At 45.1% G+C, this 17700-nt stretch overlaps 1 protein-coding gene across 1 annotated transcript in view; it reads right to left on the reverse strand.

Moving 5' to 3' along the window:
• The window catches only part of LOC143961579 (proteinase-activated receptor 1-like), a 93560-nt gene extending 76793 nt beyond the window's left edge, over positions 1-16767 (reverse strand). The window contains exon 1 of the mRNA XM_077470888.1: positions 16623-16767. Within this exon, the coding sequence (XP_077327014.1) occupies positions 16623-16767 (145 nt within the window). The remainder of the gene's footprint in view (positions 1-16622) is intronic.
• Positions 16768-17700: the final 933 nt, after the last annotated feature.

Genomic DNA, 17700 nt, shown 5'->3' on the forward strand with positions numbered 1-17700 from the left:
ACTCTTTCTCTGGGAGTGGGAATTCCTCTGCCAGTGCACGCAAAAGCAGAATGCAGCATTTCTCTAAGCAAGGCCTGGAATTGCTCCATTCTGACAGCCCTCTGTGATATTGGTAACATTTCTGCCATTTGTGTTTGTACCGGGGTCTAAGTTCGTTGCCACCCAGTACTGGTCCTTGACCTTTATGCTTTTTATACAGGGGTCCCTGTTAAAACACTGGAGCATGAAGGCCCCCATTTGCACTAAACTGGAAGCGGTGTGGTGGCCTGGCTGCTGCTCATCATCCAGGATAATGTCATCCTCCTCGTTTTCCTCTCCCCAACCACGCACAACCACAGGGATCCCAGAAAGGTTTAAAGCATGCTCTTCTTGCTCCTCCTCATCCGCCCTGGCACCATCCTCCTCTGACTCTTCTTCAGACTCCTGTTGTTGACTTGTCTTAGATAGAGTAGGCCCCCCTGGGATATTCATCCAGCATTGCGACTTCCTCATCTTCCCACTAATGCTCCTCCACGGCTTGATCAATGACATGACGCAATGCACGCTCCATAAAGAAGGCATAAGGTACCATGTCACTGATGGCGCCATGGCTGCGACTGACCAGTTTGGTGATCTTATCAAATGGCCGCAGAAGTCTGCATGCATCGCGCATGAGCAGCCAGTGGCGCGCTGAAAAAAACCCAGCTCCCCAGAACCTGTTCTGTCGCAGAGTTCATACAGATAGACATTAACTGTACGTTTCTGCTGGAGCAGCCTATCAAGCACATAGAATGTTGAGTTCCATCGCGTCGGGCAATCGCAAATAAGACGTCTGACCGGCAGATTGTGTCGCCGCTGAATGTCAGCAAGGCGAGCCATGGCCGTATAAGATCTTCTGAAATGGGCCGAGATTTTCCTTGCCTGCCGCAAGATCTCCTGGACCCCAGGGTATTTGACAACGAATCACTGCACGACCAAGTTTAAGATGTGTGCCATGCATGGCACGTGCGCAATTTTGCCCTGTTTCAATGCGCTAAGCAGATTAGCACCGTTGTCACACACCACTTTACCAATTGTCAAATTGAGCGGTGTTAGCCACTGATCTGCCTGTGAACGCAAAGCTGTAAGGAGTGCCAGGCCAGTGTGGCTCTTGGCTTCCAGGCACAACAGACGCAGCACAGCATGGCAACGTCTCAACTTGCATGTCAAATAGGTTCAGAGGAAGAGACGCTAGCAGCGTAAAAGGAGGAATCAGCCGAGGAGGAGAGGGAGGAGGATTAAGTAGGAGGAGGATGAGAAGGATGAGAAGAAGAGCCAGGCCTGCATGCAATCCATGGCGGTAAAACCAAATCTACACGGATTACATGCTTGACGGCCGTCAGAAGGTTCACCCAGTTGGCAGTAAAAGTGATATTCCTTCCCTGCCCGTGTTTGCTAGACCACGTGTCTGTGGTCAGATGTATCTTGGCACCGACACTGTGTGCCAGAGATACATTCACTTGCCGCTGAACATGGCCAAATAGCTCTGGGATGCCCTTCTGTGAGAAATACTTCCTTCCTGGGACCTTCCATTGTGGTGTTCCAATGGCCACAAATTTTCAAAAGGCCTCCGAGTCCACCAGTTTATATGGCAGTAGTTGGCAGGCTATCAGTTCTGACAAGCCAGCCATCAACCGTTGGGCAAGAGGGTTATCCGGCGTCATCATTTTTTTACGCTTGAATATTTGGCCCACGGAAGCCTGCCTTTTTGCAGAAAAACGTGAGCTTGGCATGATGGAAGGTGGAGTGGAGGACAATTGTGAGGAGAGAGGAGAAGGAGAAGTTATGAAATGTTGAAAAAGTTCCGGAACCAGGGACAAAGGGTATCTGTTCTTGATGGTGACTTTATTTAATTACCGGTAATCAATGCAGGGGCGCAGGGTATGGTTCTTTTTCTCCACAAAGAAAGTTCCAGCACCCGCAGGGGATGTGCAAGACCGGAAGAAGCCCTTCTACAAGTTCTCATCAATGTGCTGACGTAGCACCTTAAGTTCCAGTTCAGAGAGGGTAAAGATGTGCCCAAAAGGAATTTCAGAATTGGGCAGTCATATGAGTGATGAGGTGGTAGGATATCTGCCTTCTGTTTATCAAAGGCCTCCAGGAATTCATGATAAACTGCAAATATGAGCTGTGACACAGGAGAGTCAGTATGTACACCCAGAAAGGGTGCAGGTCTCATGGAAATGGGGTGAAGGCAGGATTGCTGGCAGTAAGAGGATGAAAAGGTAATTTCTTCAGAAATACAGTTTATCTGCAGGTTGTGGGCTTGCAACCAAGGGATGAAAAAGGCATAGAACTGCTGTGTTCTGGATTTGGGGTGCTCAGAACCCTCTATTAAAGTAGTGAATTTCTAGTATAAATCTTGTGCAAATAAATGCTATAACAAAGTGCAAAAATGCATACCAAGTGAAAATATGCAAAAATTGCTGAAAGTGCAAATGTCTGAATAGTTATGGCAGACTGATGTGGTATTGCTGTGAAAACTGGCAAATAAACAAAAGTGCAAAAAACACAAAAGTGCAAAAAAACAACAATGTATTCTCATATACTAATCCTAAGCAGTAAAATTAGTGCCCATGCAATGATGTGAGCCTCCTAATCAGATGACCACAATTTTAATTAAATTGTCCAATAAAATGAGAAACATAAATCAAAAAACCATAATGGCGCAATGATTGCAAGTGAAACCAATATTAAGATAATAATATATTGCACTAGGCTCAGCATGTATATGAAGTCCTTAAGTAAACCGTGCTGGTGCACTACAAAGTCCAAATATCATACAAATAATAAAGTGACAAAGTGCTCTTCAAAACTGTTATTCAGTGCTTCTTGAAAAGGTGCCCCATAGGAAACGCACTCACCGCTATTATTCACCCCACAAGGGGGTATTTCACCTTCACAATATGAGCCACTGTGTAGCATATGGGAAAAAAGCCTGTTGTCCTGTATCAGCTGTTTGCTTACATGTTTACGGTATAAGTGATCTCATTGCGGCTAGCCTCTTATAATGCCCACATGTAGAGAAGGAAAAAGCTCCATAGTGTATTACCATAAAAAATTAAGTGTGTTTATTCATATAGACAAAGGGTACTCACATTTGAATAGTAAATACAAAGCGAAAATAATTAAACAGGAAGCCGGGATGATCTGTGCTCCACGGCCCAAAAACCGGAAGTGATGCAATGACGCTATTAGCCCCGCCTGATTTTAATGCTCTTTGCTTTCTATTTACAAATCATGACACAGTGCTCCATACAACAACCCCATTCTGTCCACACAATTTGGGACTCATCAGACCTACTATCTCTCTCTCTCTATCTATCTATCTCCTTACTTTTAATACTTTGTAAACTTAGAAAAATGTTTATTAATTCATCCTGTAGACTACTGATGACAGTTAAACATTTGGGAACCCACCTATTTGTTCTCACTATTCAAAACAGTCTTTTTTTGCAACGTACGTTTCACTGCTCATCTTTGTTACAAAGAATGGAAGAGATTACCTCTTTAATATAAACACAAAATATTTAACTTTGCCAAATCTAAATGCACTTTATGTCTAAGGTCAACAGATGGATATGAGATGACATTCTGCCTCCTGGCTTTTTTTTAGCTGGATCAAGCCACAATCTCATGTCTTGTAACCCCATGGCTCCAACAGACCATTACGTTTTGAGAAAATAGTCCATTGAGGGACCCTGGAATAAGCTATACCACTGCTTGATTCCTTCCCTCTCTTTTCACATAGCATTATAGGCCCTTCTACCCTGGTAGCTACTATAAATACCAGCTTGGGATGAGCTGATGGTTTGGTCCAAACCTAGGTTCAGACTGAACTTTGGCAGTTTGGGCCATTATGCTGTTTGGCCTCCTATTCAGGGGGAGCCATGCATCATTGTCAGAAACCATGAAATCAGATCGAGACAGAAGTACAGGTAAATCACCCTTGTTTAATAATAAAAGTGAATAGAAAAAACATAGTCAAAACATAGCCAGAGTTCAGGAACTGGAACGGATAGTCAGACAAGCCAAAGATCAGGGATCCGGAGATGAGCATAGTAAAACAGCAAGCAGGCTGTGGAGCCAGAAGGGATGCCAGCCAAGCAAGTCTTTTAACAGGAGCGCAGGAGATCGTCTCTCAAAATCATGGAGGAGGACAGGGGCATGTACGTCCGAGGATGAAACCCAAGAGCGTTCCTCCGGACTGTACCCTTTCCAATGCACCAGGTACTGTATGCGCCCATGAAACCTATGGGAGTCAACAATGGACTGTACTTCATTCTCCTCATGGTTCTCAACCTTTACAGGGTGAGGACTAGGCACCGAGGTGGTAAAGCAGTTGCAGACCAAAGGTTTTAATAAGGAGACATGAAATACATTTGAGACACATATTAGAAGGAAGATCTAATGCGTAAGCCACTTGGTTAATCCGGTGAAGAATACAGAAAGGCCCAATATACGGAGGTGCAAACACAAAGTCGGAGGTTGCAAGATGACAGACAGACCATGTCCCCAACCTGGTAGGAAGGCGCAGGCAGGCATCTGTGGTCAGCATGGAGTCTTTACCTATCATTAGCATGTTGCAAAGCCTCCTGGACTTGTACCCAAGTGGAACGAAGACCACGGAGATGCTCCTCTAACACAGAAATACTCTGTGGAACAAATGAGTCAGGCAACATGGAAGGTTGGAAACCATAGTTCGCCATAAACGGGGACAATCGGGAAGCAAAATTCAAGGCACTATCATGATCAAACTCCGCCCATGGTAAGAGGTCTGACCAGTTGTTACAGTATAATGGTCAGAAATATAGCAACGTAGGAACTGCTCCAAAGACTGATTGGCTCGTTCTGCGGCCCTATTAGACTGCGGTTGATACGCAGAGGATAAAGCAAGCTCAATTCCCAACGGTAGACAAAAGGCTCTCCAGAACCGGGACCCAAACTGACTACCCCTGTCCGAGACAAACACCTTGGGTAGCCCATGTAAGCGAGCAAAAATGGAAGACAGTTCCTTAGAAGTGGACAACGTCTTAAGTGGAATGCAATGAGACATTTTCAATAACCGGTCAACCACCATAAGGATAAGTGTGTTGCCCTGGGAGTTGGGTAACTCCACAATGATGAAATCCATAGACAGGTGGGTCCAGGACCTCTCTCTATTAGGTATAGGTTGTAGGAGGCCCACTGGAAGGTGTTGTGGAGCAGACACGGAACAGGCAACTACGAAGGCAGTTACATCAGCACATAGACTAGGCCACCAGAATTGTTGGGAAATGGCCCAACAGTTGATTCCTCCCAGGGTGGCCAGCAGCCTTGGGAGAATGGTAAGTCTGAAGCATGGCAGTATGGAGACTCCCTGGGACAAAGCAACGGTCACATGGTTTCTCAGGAGGAGCATGAACCTGAGCAGCAAGACTTTTGTCACCCGAAAGAGAAGTGAGACTGGTGCAAACTGTAGTCAGAATATGATCAGAAGGAAACACAGGAGCAGGAACCGACTCCATCTTGGTGGAGGAAAATTGTCGTAACAAAGCATCAGCCCTTCCATTCTTTGTACTGGGTAAGAATGAGACAATGTAATTGAACCTTCTGGGAGAGAGGCGTTTAGCCTCAAACAAGAATGTGAGAGTCTTATGGTCAGGAAAAATGAGAACCGGCACAGTGGTACCTTTGAGGAGATGTCTCTATACTTTCAGGGCTAAAATGATCTCTAACAGCTCTCTGTCACCAATCTCATAATTGCACTCCGCAGGTGACAATTTCTTGGTAAAGTAACCACAAGAATGCATAGCGCTCTCAGAGGTATGATGTTGAGACAGAAGGGTGCCAGCTCCAGTCTCCAAAACATCAACCCCCAAGGATAGAATGTAACGTAGAATCAGAATGTGCCAACACAGAAGCAGAAACAAAGGCAGCCTGGAGACTCTCAAAGGTCTTAATGGACTCCGGAGACCAACTCTGTGGATTACCATCCTTTCTGGTCATATCAGGCAAGGGCTTGACCAGAGATGAGAAGTTCTGAATAAACTTCTGACAATAGTTAGCAAAGCCAAGGAAACGCTGCAGAGGTCATAAACCCATGGGTCATTGCCACTGTAGGACTGTTGAAAGTTTCTCTGGGTCCATTGGAAAACCAGCAGTGGAAATTACATAACCCAGGAATTTAACCTGTTCACAATGAAATTCTCACTTCTCTCTTAGTTTCTGAAGCATAGGACAGACATCTGTATGGTGGCTCTCCAGGGACTAGGAAAATATGAGGATATTGTCGTGATAAACCACCACACATAACTGCAACAAATCTCGGAGGACATCATTAATAAATTCCTGGAAAACTGCCAGGGCGTTACAAAGGCCAAAAGGCATTATGAGGTACTCATAATGGACTGTTCTGGTATTAAACGCAGTTTTCCACTCATTGCCCTCCTTAATTCTCACTAGATTGTATGCCCCTCTCAAATCAAGCTTCATGAAAACTCCCTTGAGATGGTCAAATAGCTCCGTGATCAATGGAATAAGATAGCTATTCTTAATCATGAAACGATTGAGACCCCTATAATCAATACAACATCTCAGTTCACCACACTTCTTCACAAAGAAGAAACCAGCACCAGCAGGAGACGAGGATTTGCAGATAAAACTTTAAGTACATCTGCAACATACTTCTCCATGGCCTTATCCTCCAAGACTGACAAAGGGTAAACCCGGCCATGAGGGGGTATAGCACCAGGTTGAAGTTCAATTGAGCAATCATACTACCAGTGTGGAGGCAAACTAGCAGCTTAACCTCTATCAAAGACATCGCTAAAATTGCAGTACTCCTCCAGCAGGGAGGATAGTGAAGAGGTGCACAGACCCTCGGCTACCTTCTGGAAGCATGTCTCACTGCATTGTGGTGACCAGGAGAGAACCTCAGCATGGAGCCAATCAAATGAGGGGTTGTGCCTCTGTAACCAAGGATAACCAATAATTAGTGGAAACTTAGGTGAGGAAATAACTTGGAATCGGATTATCTCATGGTGAAGAGCCCCTACGGCCATGGATAATGGAACAGTCTCATAAGTCACATGGGCAGGCTGTAGAGGTCTGCCGTCAAGAGCCTCAAATGGCAAATGGAGTGTCATACAGCTGCAGTGGAATCAAGTTGTTTGATACAATGACAGCATCAATGAACAGGCCTGCAGAGTCCATTAGAGCCTGTATTTCGATGGGCAACTCAACCCAAGAAAGGGTAACTGAAACAAGGGGCTTATCCTTCTGGATAACTGGGGATGAAACAACTCCACCTACGGTCTGTCCATGACAGGACCTCAAGGTTCAAGTGTTCCCTGGACTGGCAGGACAAGACTGGCCACAATAAAGGCACAATCTCTCCCTCCTCCTAAGGGTTCTCTCATCTGCAGAGAGACGTGAGAAGCCCGCGTGCATGGGTTCCTCTTCACAGACTGACTCGGTATCAGGAGGCATGGGAGGTGAGGGAGTTAAGGATGGGACTGCAAAGCTCAGAAACAATTATACAGGAGGCTTTCACAAGAGATTCTTTCTCTGAGTCTGGAGTCAATCAGGATGTCTGTGGCCAATTATAGCTCATGGGGGTTTAGTACACGCCCCACACTATATAAGGCCGCCAGTGTGGCGACCTTGTGAAGTGTGTTGGCATGCAGAGAAAGAGCAAGATAGGCAGGGACAGTGTCTTTTTGCTTGGGAACCTAGAGCTGTTACAGTGAGCGTTGCGTGCCTCCTGCACAGTATACACCTGAAGTTACCCCTTATTTCTGGTGTTGTTCTGTTTCTGTAATACAGGCATCTGCAGCAGTTACACTGACAGTAGTGTGCCTCCTGCACAGTATACACCTGAAGCTACACCTTATTGCTGGTGTTGTTCTGTTTCTATAACTCAGGCATCTGCAGCATTTACAGTGGGTGTAGTGTGACTCCTGCATAGTATACACCTGAAGCTACCCCAATTGCTGGTTTTTCCATCTCCCTGCAGGCCATTACTATGTCTGGAAGGCCAAAAAGGAGAGACAGACAGTCACGAGCCAATAAAAGAGGGCAAGCAGCCTCTGTGTCTAGAGACAACAAAATGAGATGAAAAAAGACGGACGGACAAAAAAAAATTATACAGGGGTGATAACCCTTCCCTAGGTTTTCCAAAAATCTTTAAAATTAATTTTTTTGACTGGAGCTATAAAGCTTTAACCACTTGCTTACTGGGCACTTAAACCCCCCTCCTGCCCAGACCAATTTTCAGCTTTCAGCGCTGATGCATTTTGAATGACAATTGCGTGGGCATACAACACTGTACCCAAATGAAATTTTTATCATTTTTTTCCCACAAATAGAGCTTTCTTTTGGTGGTATTTAATTACAGCTGGAAGTTTAATTTTTTGCTAAACAAACAAAAAAAGATGCAAAAAAAAAATAAAAATCATGTTTAATAGTTTGTTATAAAATTTTGCAAACAGGTAATTTTTCTCCTTCATTGAAGTGTGCTGATGAGGCGGCACTGATAGGCTGCACTGGTGGGCACTGATAGGCTGCATTGGTGGGCACTGATAGGCTGCACTGGTGGGCACTGAGAGGCATAGTTAAGGCGGCACTAATAGGCACAGATAAGGCAGTACTGATTGGCAAAGATGGGCACAGATAAGATGGCACGGATGGGTGGCACTAAGGGGCACTGATAGGTACCACTGATAGATGGGACTGATGGGCACTGATAGGTGGCACTGATAGGTGGCACTGCTGGGCGGCACTGCTGGGCACTGATGGTCACTGGCAGATGACACTGATGGGCATGGATATGTGGCACTGGGGTGCAGCACCATTGTTGAGGCAGATTGTGGGCACTGCTGGGTGGCACTGTGGGCACTGCTGGGTGGCACTATGGGCACTGCTGGGTGGCACTGACCGGGGGCACTTATTTTTTAATGAAGTGGCACTGGCAGGGGGCAGGTGGGCACTGGCAGGGCTGGCCGTGATCGGGCCGTGATCGGGCTGTCAGCGCGAGGAAGAATAATAGCCGATTACCGGCTCCGTTGTATCACATGAGCAGCTGTCATTGGCTGACAGCTGACCACGTGATAAGGGGTCGGGATCGACCCCTTGCTCGGATCAGTGATGTCAGCGCGAGGAGGAATAATAGCCGATTACCGGCTCCGTTGTATCACATGATGAGCTGTCATTGGCTGTCTCATAGACTCGCCGATCACAGAGCGCGCCGCGCGCGCCCCTCAGGGGGCGCGCAGGCCGCTTGTGCACGGGACGACGTCAATAGACGTAGTCCCGGCAAAGGACGAATGACGGCTACACCGTGGGTCTCTAGTGGTTAAAAATGTACCAGTTCAAAATTACAAACAGATTCTACTTAACACAACAAACCTACACAGTCCCTATCTTGTTTGCACCGCCTGTATACTGCTGTTCTGAGTATATAGGGCCTGGGGGCCCCACGCCTTTCCTTTTTTTTTATTTGGGTACAGGGTTCCCCTTAATATCCGTACAAGACCCAAAGGGGCTGGTAATGGGCAGGGGTGGCTACCCATTCCATTTTTCTCAATGATTTTCATCCGTATTGCCGGAACCAGACATTAAATTAAAACCGCAAGCAGTTTTAAATGACTTTTTTTCCGTTAAATGTCATTTTGCGCAGGGACTGTTCTAAACACGTGCCACTTCACAGGCATATTATAGACACCCCCCACGCACGATATTTAAAGGAATATTTAACTTTTTTTTTAACTTTAATCGTCATTAAAATCAGTGCTCCAGAAAAAACTTTAATTAAAAAAAAAAAAATTGCATTAATCCATGTCCCATGGGACAGGAGCCGGGTCCCCAAACCCCTTTTAGGACAATATCTTGCATATTAGCCTTTAAAATTAGCAATTTTTATTTCGAACATTCGAGTCCCATAGACTTTAATGGGGTTCCAAAGTTCGTACAATTTTTCAGTCTGTTCGACGGTTCTGGTGCGAAACGAACTGGGGGGTGGCCGGCTCATCCCAAGCAGCAGGGATGGCCTGCAACACAGGTTGTACCGGAGCAGCCATAGTGGGAGATTCCAGGTGATCTCTGCAACTTAGGAGAGTTTGTAACGCAGTAGTAAACTGATCCATGCGGTGATCCTGCTCATCCAATCTGGAAAATATATTACCAACAAGTGGTTTGACTGCATCTTCTGAATTCATGGCCTTTGCCTATTGTCAGAAACCATGAATCAGACTGAGCAGAAGTACAGTTAAATCTCACTTGTTTAATTATAATAAAAAAAGTAAACAGAGTAAACGTAGTCAAAACATAGCCAGAGTTTAGGAACCGAAACAGATAGTCACACTAACAAAAATGTCAGGGAGCCAGAAATGAGCGTAGTAGAACAGCAAGCAGGATCTGGAGCCAGAACGAATGTCAGCCATGCAAGTCTTTAACAGGAACGCAGGAGAGCGTCTCTAGAGATGGTGAAGGTGAAGGTAGAGGTCATCTGGGCTGGACAGTTTAAGTAGGCAGGACTGACAAGCAGGATATCATCAACAGGTGAGTCACTGTGGAGAGATAGGAGCTGCCAATTAGCCGACAGCTGAGCGGCCAGCTCAGAGAAGGAAGGGCTGAGCACAGCCCTGACAACATCTCTGTGCGTTACTGCATGTTTAACGCAGTGTATTTCATTGCATTACTGCAGGCTTAATGCAGTATTATTGCAGTGCGTCAGTGCAGTTTTATTGCAGTATATTATAGTGTGTCAGTGGAGTGTGTCTGTGTAGTGAGTACTCAGGTTAAAGTGCACCAAACACCACTTTCAATTGATTAAAGTTCATTCACGTACATATTTCCACATTTTATTACTTTTTGTTAATAAGCACCCACATCATGTCTGACAGGCCAACAAGGAGAGGCAGACATTCCCACAGCATCGAGGGGGCCAGCAGCATGTGTCCACAGGCAAAGGTGGACGTGGTCAGTCCTCAGGCAGGGCATCATTCCCTCTGTTTAGTGATGTTGCCCGTGCTATCCAGTCACAGCATGCAGAGGAGGTGGTGGACTGGTTTACAAAACCATCCTCATCCTCCTCATCCTCCATCACCCAAGCAGAGACTAGTGCACAGTGCAGCTGCCAGAGCGGCTTATTCTGCCTCCTTATCCACAGCTATTCCAGCCATAGCCCCAGCATCAGGCATGGAGGAGTCCACTGTATTATTTGAACACAGGGCCAGCCACTTGCTCCTTGATGATGCACAGCCATTACTAAATTCATATGTTGGTTCTGGGGTTGAGGAAGGCAGGAACATGAGCCTACAGAGAGGGGAGATCACTGGTACACAAATTGGCAGTCATGTTCACCCTGCCACAGCATATTGCCAAGTTGTCTCCAGTGGTAATACGGATGGAGGAGATTATGATGATGATGAGGTCACTGACACAACTTGAGTGTTGGATGGAACAGAGGGTGAAAGTGAGGTTGAGGCACAACTCCAATGATGCAGCCATCATGGACAAGAGCAGTCACCCTATTCCATCACATTGTGGAACTGTTATCTCCTGGCCCACTTCCCACAGCTCAGCTGTCTGGGCCATTTTTAGTACATGTGCAGCTGATTGCACTGTTGCAATTTTCCAACTTTGTCTCAAACACATCAAGGGTGGCAAAAACACCAACAATTTGGGTACCACATGCTTGACAAGGCATTTAACCTCCCACCACTCAGCCCATTGGCAAGAGCACCTGAAAGCCACACTAAAGGAGCGCAAACTTGTTCCTCCTCCTTACTCACCTCAGTCTGTCCCTGCTATACCTCATGACCTCTCTGCAGCCTCCACTGACAGGGATGATGGTAAAGTGCAAGGTGTTCCAAGTCCTTGCAGCACACCTGCCAGTAGCACACCACCATCTGTAGACTATAGCCGGCAAATTTCTCTGCCTCATCTGCTGCAGCGAAAAGCAAATACAGTCACTGCCACCCACATGCCCAGCATCTAAATGAAAGCTTGTCAAAGCTTCTGCCTTTACAACTTCTTCCTTTACATCCGGTGGATTCTACCCCCTTCCGTGAATTTGCAGAATGTGCTGTACCACAATGGCAGGTTACCAGTCGCTATTTATTTTCATGTAAGGCCATTCCAGCTCTGTACCATCACGTGGAAAGCAATGTTGTGGCATCGTTGGGCAAGGCAGTCCAGTGGTCCAGCACGTATGGCCAGGGACGATATATATTTAATTCCCAGCACACTGGGTAACTCTGATTGCAACTCAGAAGGATGCAGGACAGGGCTCAGTGCTGCAGCTTGTTTTGCCCCCACACCTCAATGCAGCTAGTGGTGATGATGCGAGATTTGTCAGCTCTACCCCACCTCCTCCATGGCCTCCTCTGCTGAATTGTCCTATGAACCACAAATACCTCCTAAACGTTCAAGGGGCTATTCAATGAGTCAGGCTAAAAGGTGCCATGCAGTGCTTCAGCTTGTGTGTCTAGGGGTCAGGAACCACACTGAAGCAGAGATTCTTGCAGCTCTGCAGGGGCCGGCAGGGGCAGGCCCAGAGGTGGTTCATGCCATGCCAGCTGGAGCCAGGAATAGTGGTGTGCAATAATGGCACAAACCTCCCATCTGCCCTTAGGGAAAATTTAGACATGTGCTATGTCTGACAAATGTCCTCAATTTAGTGGTGCAGCATTTCTTAAATACGTACCCAGGGTTTGAAGATTTGCTAAAGCAGGCCAGAAGAGTCTGTAGCCATTTCAAGCATCCCATCTTGCGGTGCATGGGCTCCCTCATGTTTCAAAACCTGTGAAAGGACCTAAGACTATGTGGTATCAAGGAGAAGGATCACTATTGGTTGGCAACTCTCCTTGACCATCGTTACCAGGGGAAATACTCAGAACTTATCCCGTCCCCAAAGAGGGGGCAGAAGATGAAATCTCTTGATACATATCTCCCAGGGAAGTGCCTGGACCCCCATAACCATTGTATGTCCAATTACTTGCATATAAGCCTGCAAGTTAGGCACTTTTGATTTTTACAGTTCAGGTTCCATAGACTTCAATGGGGTTCATTATTCGGTTCTGAACATTTGAGATATTCTGGTGTAAACCGAACAGGGGGTGAACAGGGGGTCGTTCGGCCCATCCCTAAGCAAAACTTTACAGAGGAAGAAAAATTACACAGTTAAAATTGTAAGCAAATGACATTCATTGTCAGCTTCTAAAAAAGTACACAGATTCCTCCAAAGGTCCCCCATAATACATAGCAGAGCCTTGGAGAGGTCTGTCTGTTTTTTATTTTTTTTATTTTTTTAATACACAAAGCTGTCAATCTCAGCTGTCAAAGTCATTTGCCGACAAATTTTAAACTTTTTTCACTTGTAAATGTCAGCACTGCTGCAGCACTTTCTGTACATCACAGAGATGCCCCTTCACAGGCAGGATTAGAACACCCACCAGGCATGTCATTTAAAGCAATTGGACATTTTAAATGTTTTTCCTTAAGCATTTAAAAATCATTACTCCTGTTCAAATGGATTTTTTTTAAATATTTTTTGCACTGTACATGTTCCCCGGGCACACGTATCTGCCACGAGGCAAACAAGGCATTTGCTTTGTGTTGCATTCTCAGGAGGCCCCACTATAGCCGAAAAAGACAGCTATAGCTCAGTCGTTCAGTTCTGCGAGGTCGTCTATTGATGCCCTTCTAGAACCGAGCACCTGCTGCGGCTCGCACCTATCACAATCTCTGATCAGCTCTGTCTTATGGACAGGGCTGATCACAGATTGGGGTAAAGAGCTAATCACAAAGGCTCTTTACTATGTGATCAGCTGTGTTCAATTACAGCTGATCAGGATCTAAAATAAAAACTGCCAGTTATCTGCATTCTTTTCTTCAAGCTGTCACAGCGCGAGGAGAGGAGAGCCGGTAACTGGCAAGTATTAAAGGGGACATCTGCACTGATAGGGCTCTGATAATCAATGTGCTGATTATCAGTGCAGCCCCAACAGCACCCATCAGTGCTGCCAATCAGTGCCCATCAGAGCTGCCAATCAGTGCTACCTATCAGTGCCCATCAGTGCCACCTATTGGTGCCCATCAGTGCCACCTATCAGTGTCCTTCACTGGCACATATTATTGCCCATCAGTGCCTCCTATTATTGCCGATCAGTGTTGCCCATCAGTGCCTTTCATTGCCCCTATCGGTGCCACCTATCAATACCCTTCAGTGCCGCCTTTCAGTGCCCATCAGTGTTACTTATCAGTATCTATCGGTGCAGCATATTAGTACAGCCTCATCAGTGCATCCTCATCAGTACCCACCAGTACAGTACCTCCTATGTCTCGCTGACCCCATCCTCTGCTCCATTTACCACATATATGGCACTAGGAGGAATCATGTCTCAGGGTCTGATGAGGAAACCACAGCTGTTCACTGTGAATTGCTGCAGCCCCCTCATCAGACCCTGATACAAGAATGGTATAACACGGCTGGGTGTGACAAATTTAGATGGAGGAACGGCTGATTTTAGTCCTGCCTAGGGCAGCACAAAACCAAAATACACCACTGTCCACAGGGCAGTGCCCACATCCTTGAAATTTCTGACATGCCCCTTGCATGTTATCCCAGAAAACAGGTATTTTAAAAATTACGGATTTGTCTCCCACTGATTTTAATGGAGTTTGGGTTTGGTATACAAACAAAATGCTCTGCTGAGTGCACAGGGTGCGGTTTGTTTTGTTTTTTCTCTTTGGTACATACCCCCAATGGCAGTGTCTGGCTTCCTATGCATCTTTTTTGACAATAGTTTGTATATTTGCCCCTCAGAAATAATGCATTGAATACCAAGATTCACCACCATACACTTTTGGGGAAAAGTTTGTATTTTCTGAATTTTGAGGACATTTCAACATTCTGGGCACAAATCATATCCAGGTAAATTCTCATCCCCAACAATTACATAATCTTACAAACTTTGAGTGAAAAATACAATATACTAAAATGTAAATTGAATTCTATGATGAGCTACTTACCAGTGACATCTGAGTTCCATTCACACTCTGCAAAGTTTGTGTTGGATAATACAAAAGAAAATACAATTTAGTTTTCAGTTAAAGTGGTGTTGCCACCAAAAAATAAAAAAAGTGCTTAAAATTCTTAAAAAAAATAAATAATAATAATTGGAAAAAAACATTTTTTTACTCACCTTTAAATACCTGTTGCTAGGGGGTTCCTCGTGGTCTGCCTTCTTCCTTGCCCGGGCTGGTGACATCACTTCCCTTTGTGCTGCACAGTCACCTGGGACCTGTCACGTGTCCCAGATGACTGTGTGTGCAGTGGGTGAAGCCGCAGCCAGGTGCCCACAGTATGAATGACGGCATCACGAGTGGAGCGGGGAATGGTGGGGGGCTTCGTTCCCCCGCATCGCTGGACCATGAGACAGGTAGGTGTCCGATTATTAAAAGTCAGCAGCTGCAGTATTTGTAGCTGCTGACTTTTAATTATTTTTTTTTTTAGGGGGCACCCCACTTTAAAGAAAAACTTTTTTTGTTAATTTTGTTTACAGTTTGTTCTCTCCTGACTATCTATCTATCTATCTATCTCCTACCACTATATGACTAAAAGTATGAGGAACTGTTAACACTGCAGTATACAAAGGCATTTAGCCAATTGTTCTCTTCCAAACTTATGACAACAATTTGGGGACATCTCTTTTCTCTCCCAGCATGACTGCACTAAGCCAGATCCATAGAATGTCCTGTACAGAGCGCTGACCTCAACCCTACTGAATGCTTTGGGATGAGTTGGAACCCTGACAATGCGCCATCTAATTTTCCATTTTCCATTGCCCTTTAAGGGGGTTCTGATGCCAGGAGTTGGGGCAGGCTTTATGATCATGTTACCCCCCTGTAATTCATTGTTGTAGTGGTTACATGACTGGAAAGCTCTAAATCACAAGTAGCAATCTGGGCTTTCCATTAGGCACCTGGGAACTGTGATGTCCACTGATCAGCTATCCCAGCAACTTCTATGCTTTTTCTTATAAGAAGGGTTTATATGTCAGAGAATGCCCTGGAGGAGAGGGCAGCTCTCCTAAAAATGGAAATACTTTGAATACTGCAACTGAGTTCTGAGAATGTTAGTTATTTCTGGGTTTTGGTCTTCCTTGGTGACTGACTTTGCACTAGCATGCAGCAAGTAAAGATAGATCAAGGATAAAACTCCTGATCTGTAAACTGTTCAGGGTCTTACTTGAAATAGTGAAGTTAGATGGTCAGCCAGGCAAATGGCATTTTCAAAAGAAAGGTCATTAATGACTCTTCCTCCAGGTTTCCTCTGGGTGGTGAAGACAGTGAGGGGGAGAAGGTTATGTTAAGGTGAAAGAGTCGGGACACAAACCTTGTATCAGAAAATGCCGTGCCCTGACATTGTGACATTGGAATATTGATGGAAAGTAGCACATTTGTTATAAATAAAAGGAAATGTAACAAACAACTTAATAAGATGATTCTGCAGAATTTGATGATCCGTCTACAATAGTGAGATCAGATCACCATGAGATAAACGTGCAGGTAAAATACTACATAACGAGAGTCAATATTGTCACCCTAGTGTCACTTACCTCCTCCGATATTTCCCCATTCCTGTGTAAAAGCCTCAATACTGACATCCATGAGCACAAGACTAACATTGGGAGTTTTCCTCAATATCACTTCTTTATGGGTAAATGAATGTCCAAGTGGAGTAACCAAGGATTCTGGAGACATATCTAAATCTATGGGGTACTTCTCTGTAAAGCAAAAAGAGATAGATAGTTTACATCTCAGCATGACTGCCAAGTGTAAGAAGACAATATGCGATTAGGGGCTGTATAGATAAAATACAAGGTTGGACATGGCTAGTATACAGGTAGAGGAGTGCTATACCTACCTAGACTAATATATGAGGAAGCCCAGATGAGCATCATGAGGGCCATTACCTAACCAAATAATGAAAAATGACAAGTAAGGTGAAGAAGGAAAAAACAGTTGAAATCCTGCCTAGATTAACCACTTGCCGACCGCCTCATGATGATATACGTAGGCAGAAGAGCTCGTACAGGCAGAATCACATACCTGTACATTGCCCTTTAAGAGGTGGCCACTGGCAAGCTCCGTGATTACCCACTATCACATCACGGGGAGGAAGAACGGGGAAGAACGGGGAGATGCTAATGTAAACAAGTATCTCCCTGTTCTGCCTAGTGACAGTGTCACTGATCTCTGCGATCAGAGCAGAAATCAGTGACGAGTCACACACAGCCACACCCCCCCCAGTTAGAAACATGCCCTAGGACACACTTAACCCCTATACTGCCACCTAGTGGTTAACCCCTTCACTGCCAGTGTCATTTACACAGGAATCAGTGCATTTGTATAGCACTGATTGCTGTATAAATGGCAATGGTCCCAAAAATGCATCAAAACTGTCCGAAGTGTCCGCCATAATGTCGCAGTCATGATAAAAATCGCTGATCGCCACCATTTAAAAAAATATTAATAAAAATGCCATAAAACTATCCCCTATTTTGTAAACGCTATAACTTTTGTGGAAACCAATCAATAAACACTTATTGTGATTTTTTTAATCAAAAATATTTAGAAGAATACGTGTCGGCCTAAACTGATGATATTTTTTTTTTTTATATTTTTGGGGGATAT

This window comes from Lithobates pipiens, unplaced genomic scaffold, assembly GCF_037356315.1.
Source record: "Lithobates pipiens isolate NorthernLeopardFrog02 unplaced genomic scaffold, aLitPip1_a1.2 Scaffold_8, whole genome shotgun sequence".
Classification (NCBI taxonomy): Eukaryota; Metazoa; Chordata; class Amphibia; order Anura; family Ranidae; genus Lithobates; species Lithobates pipiens.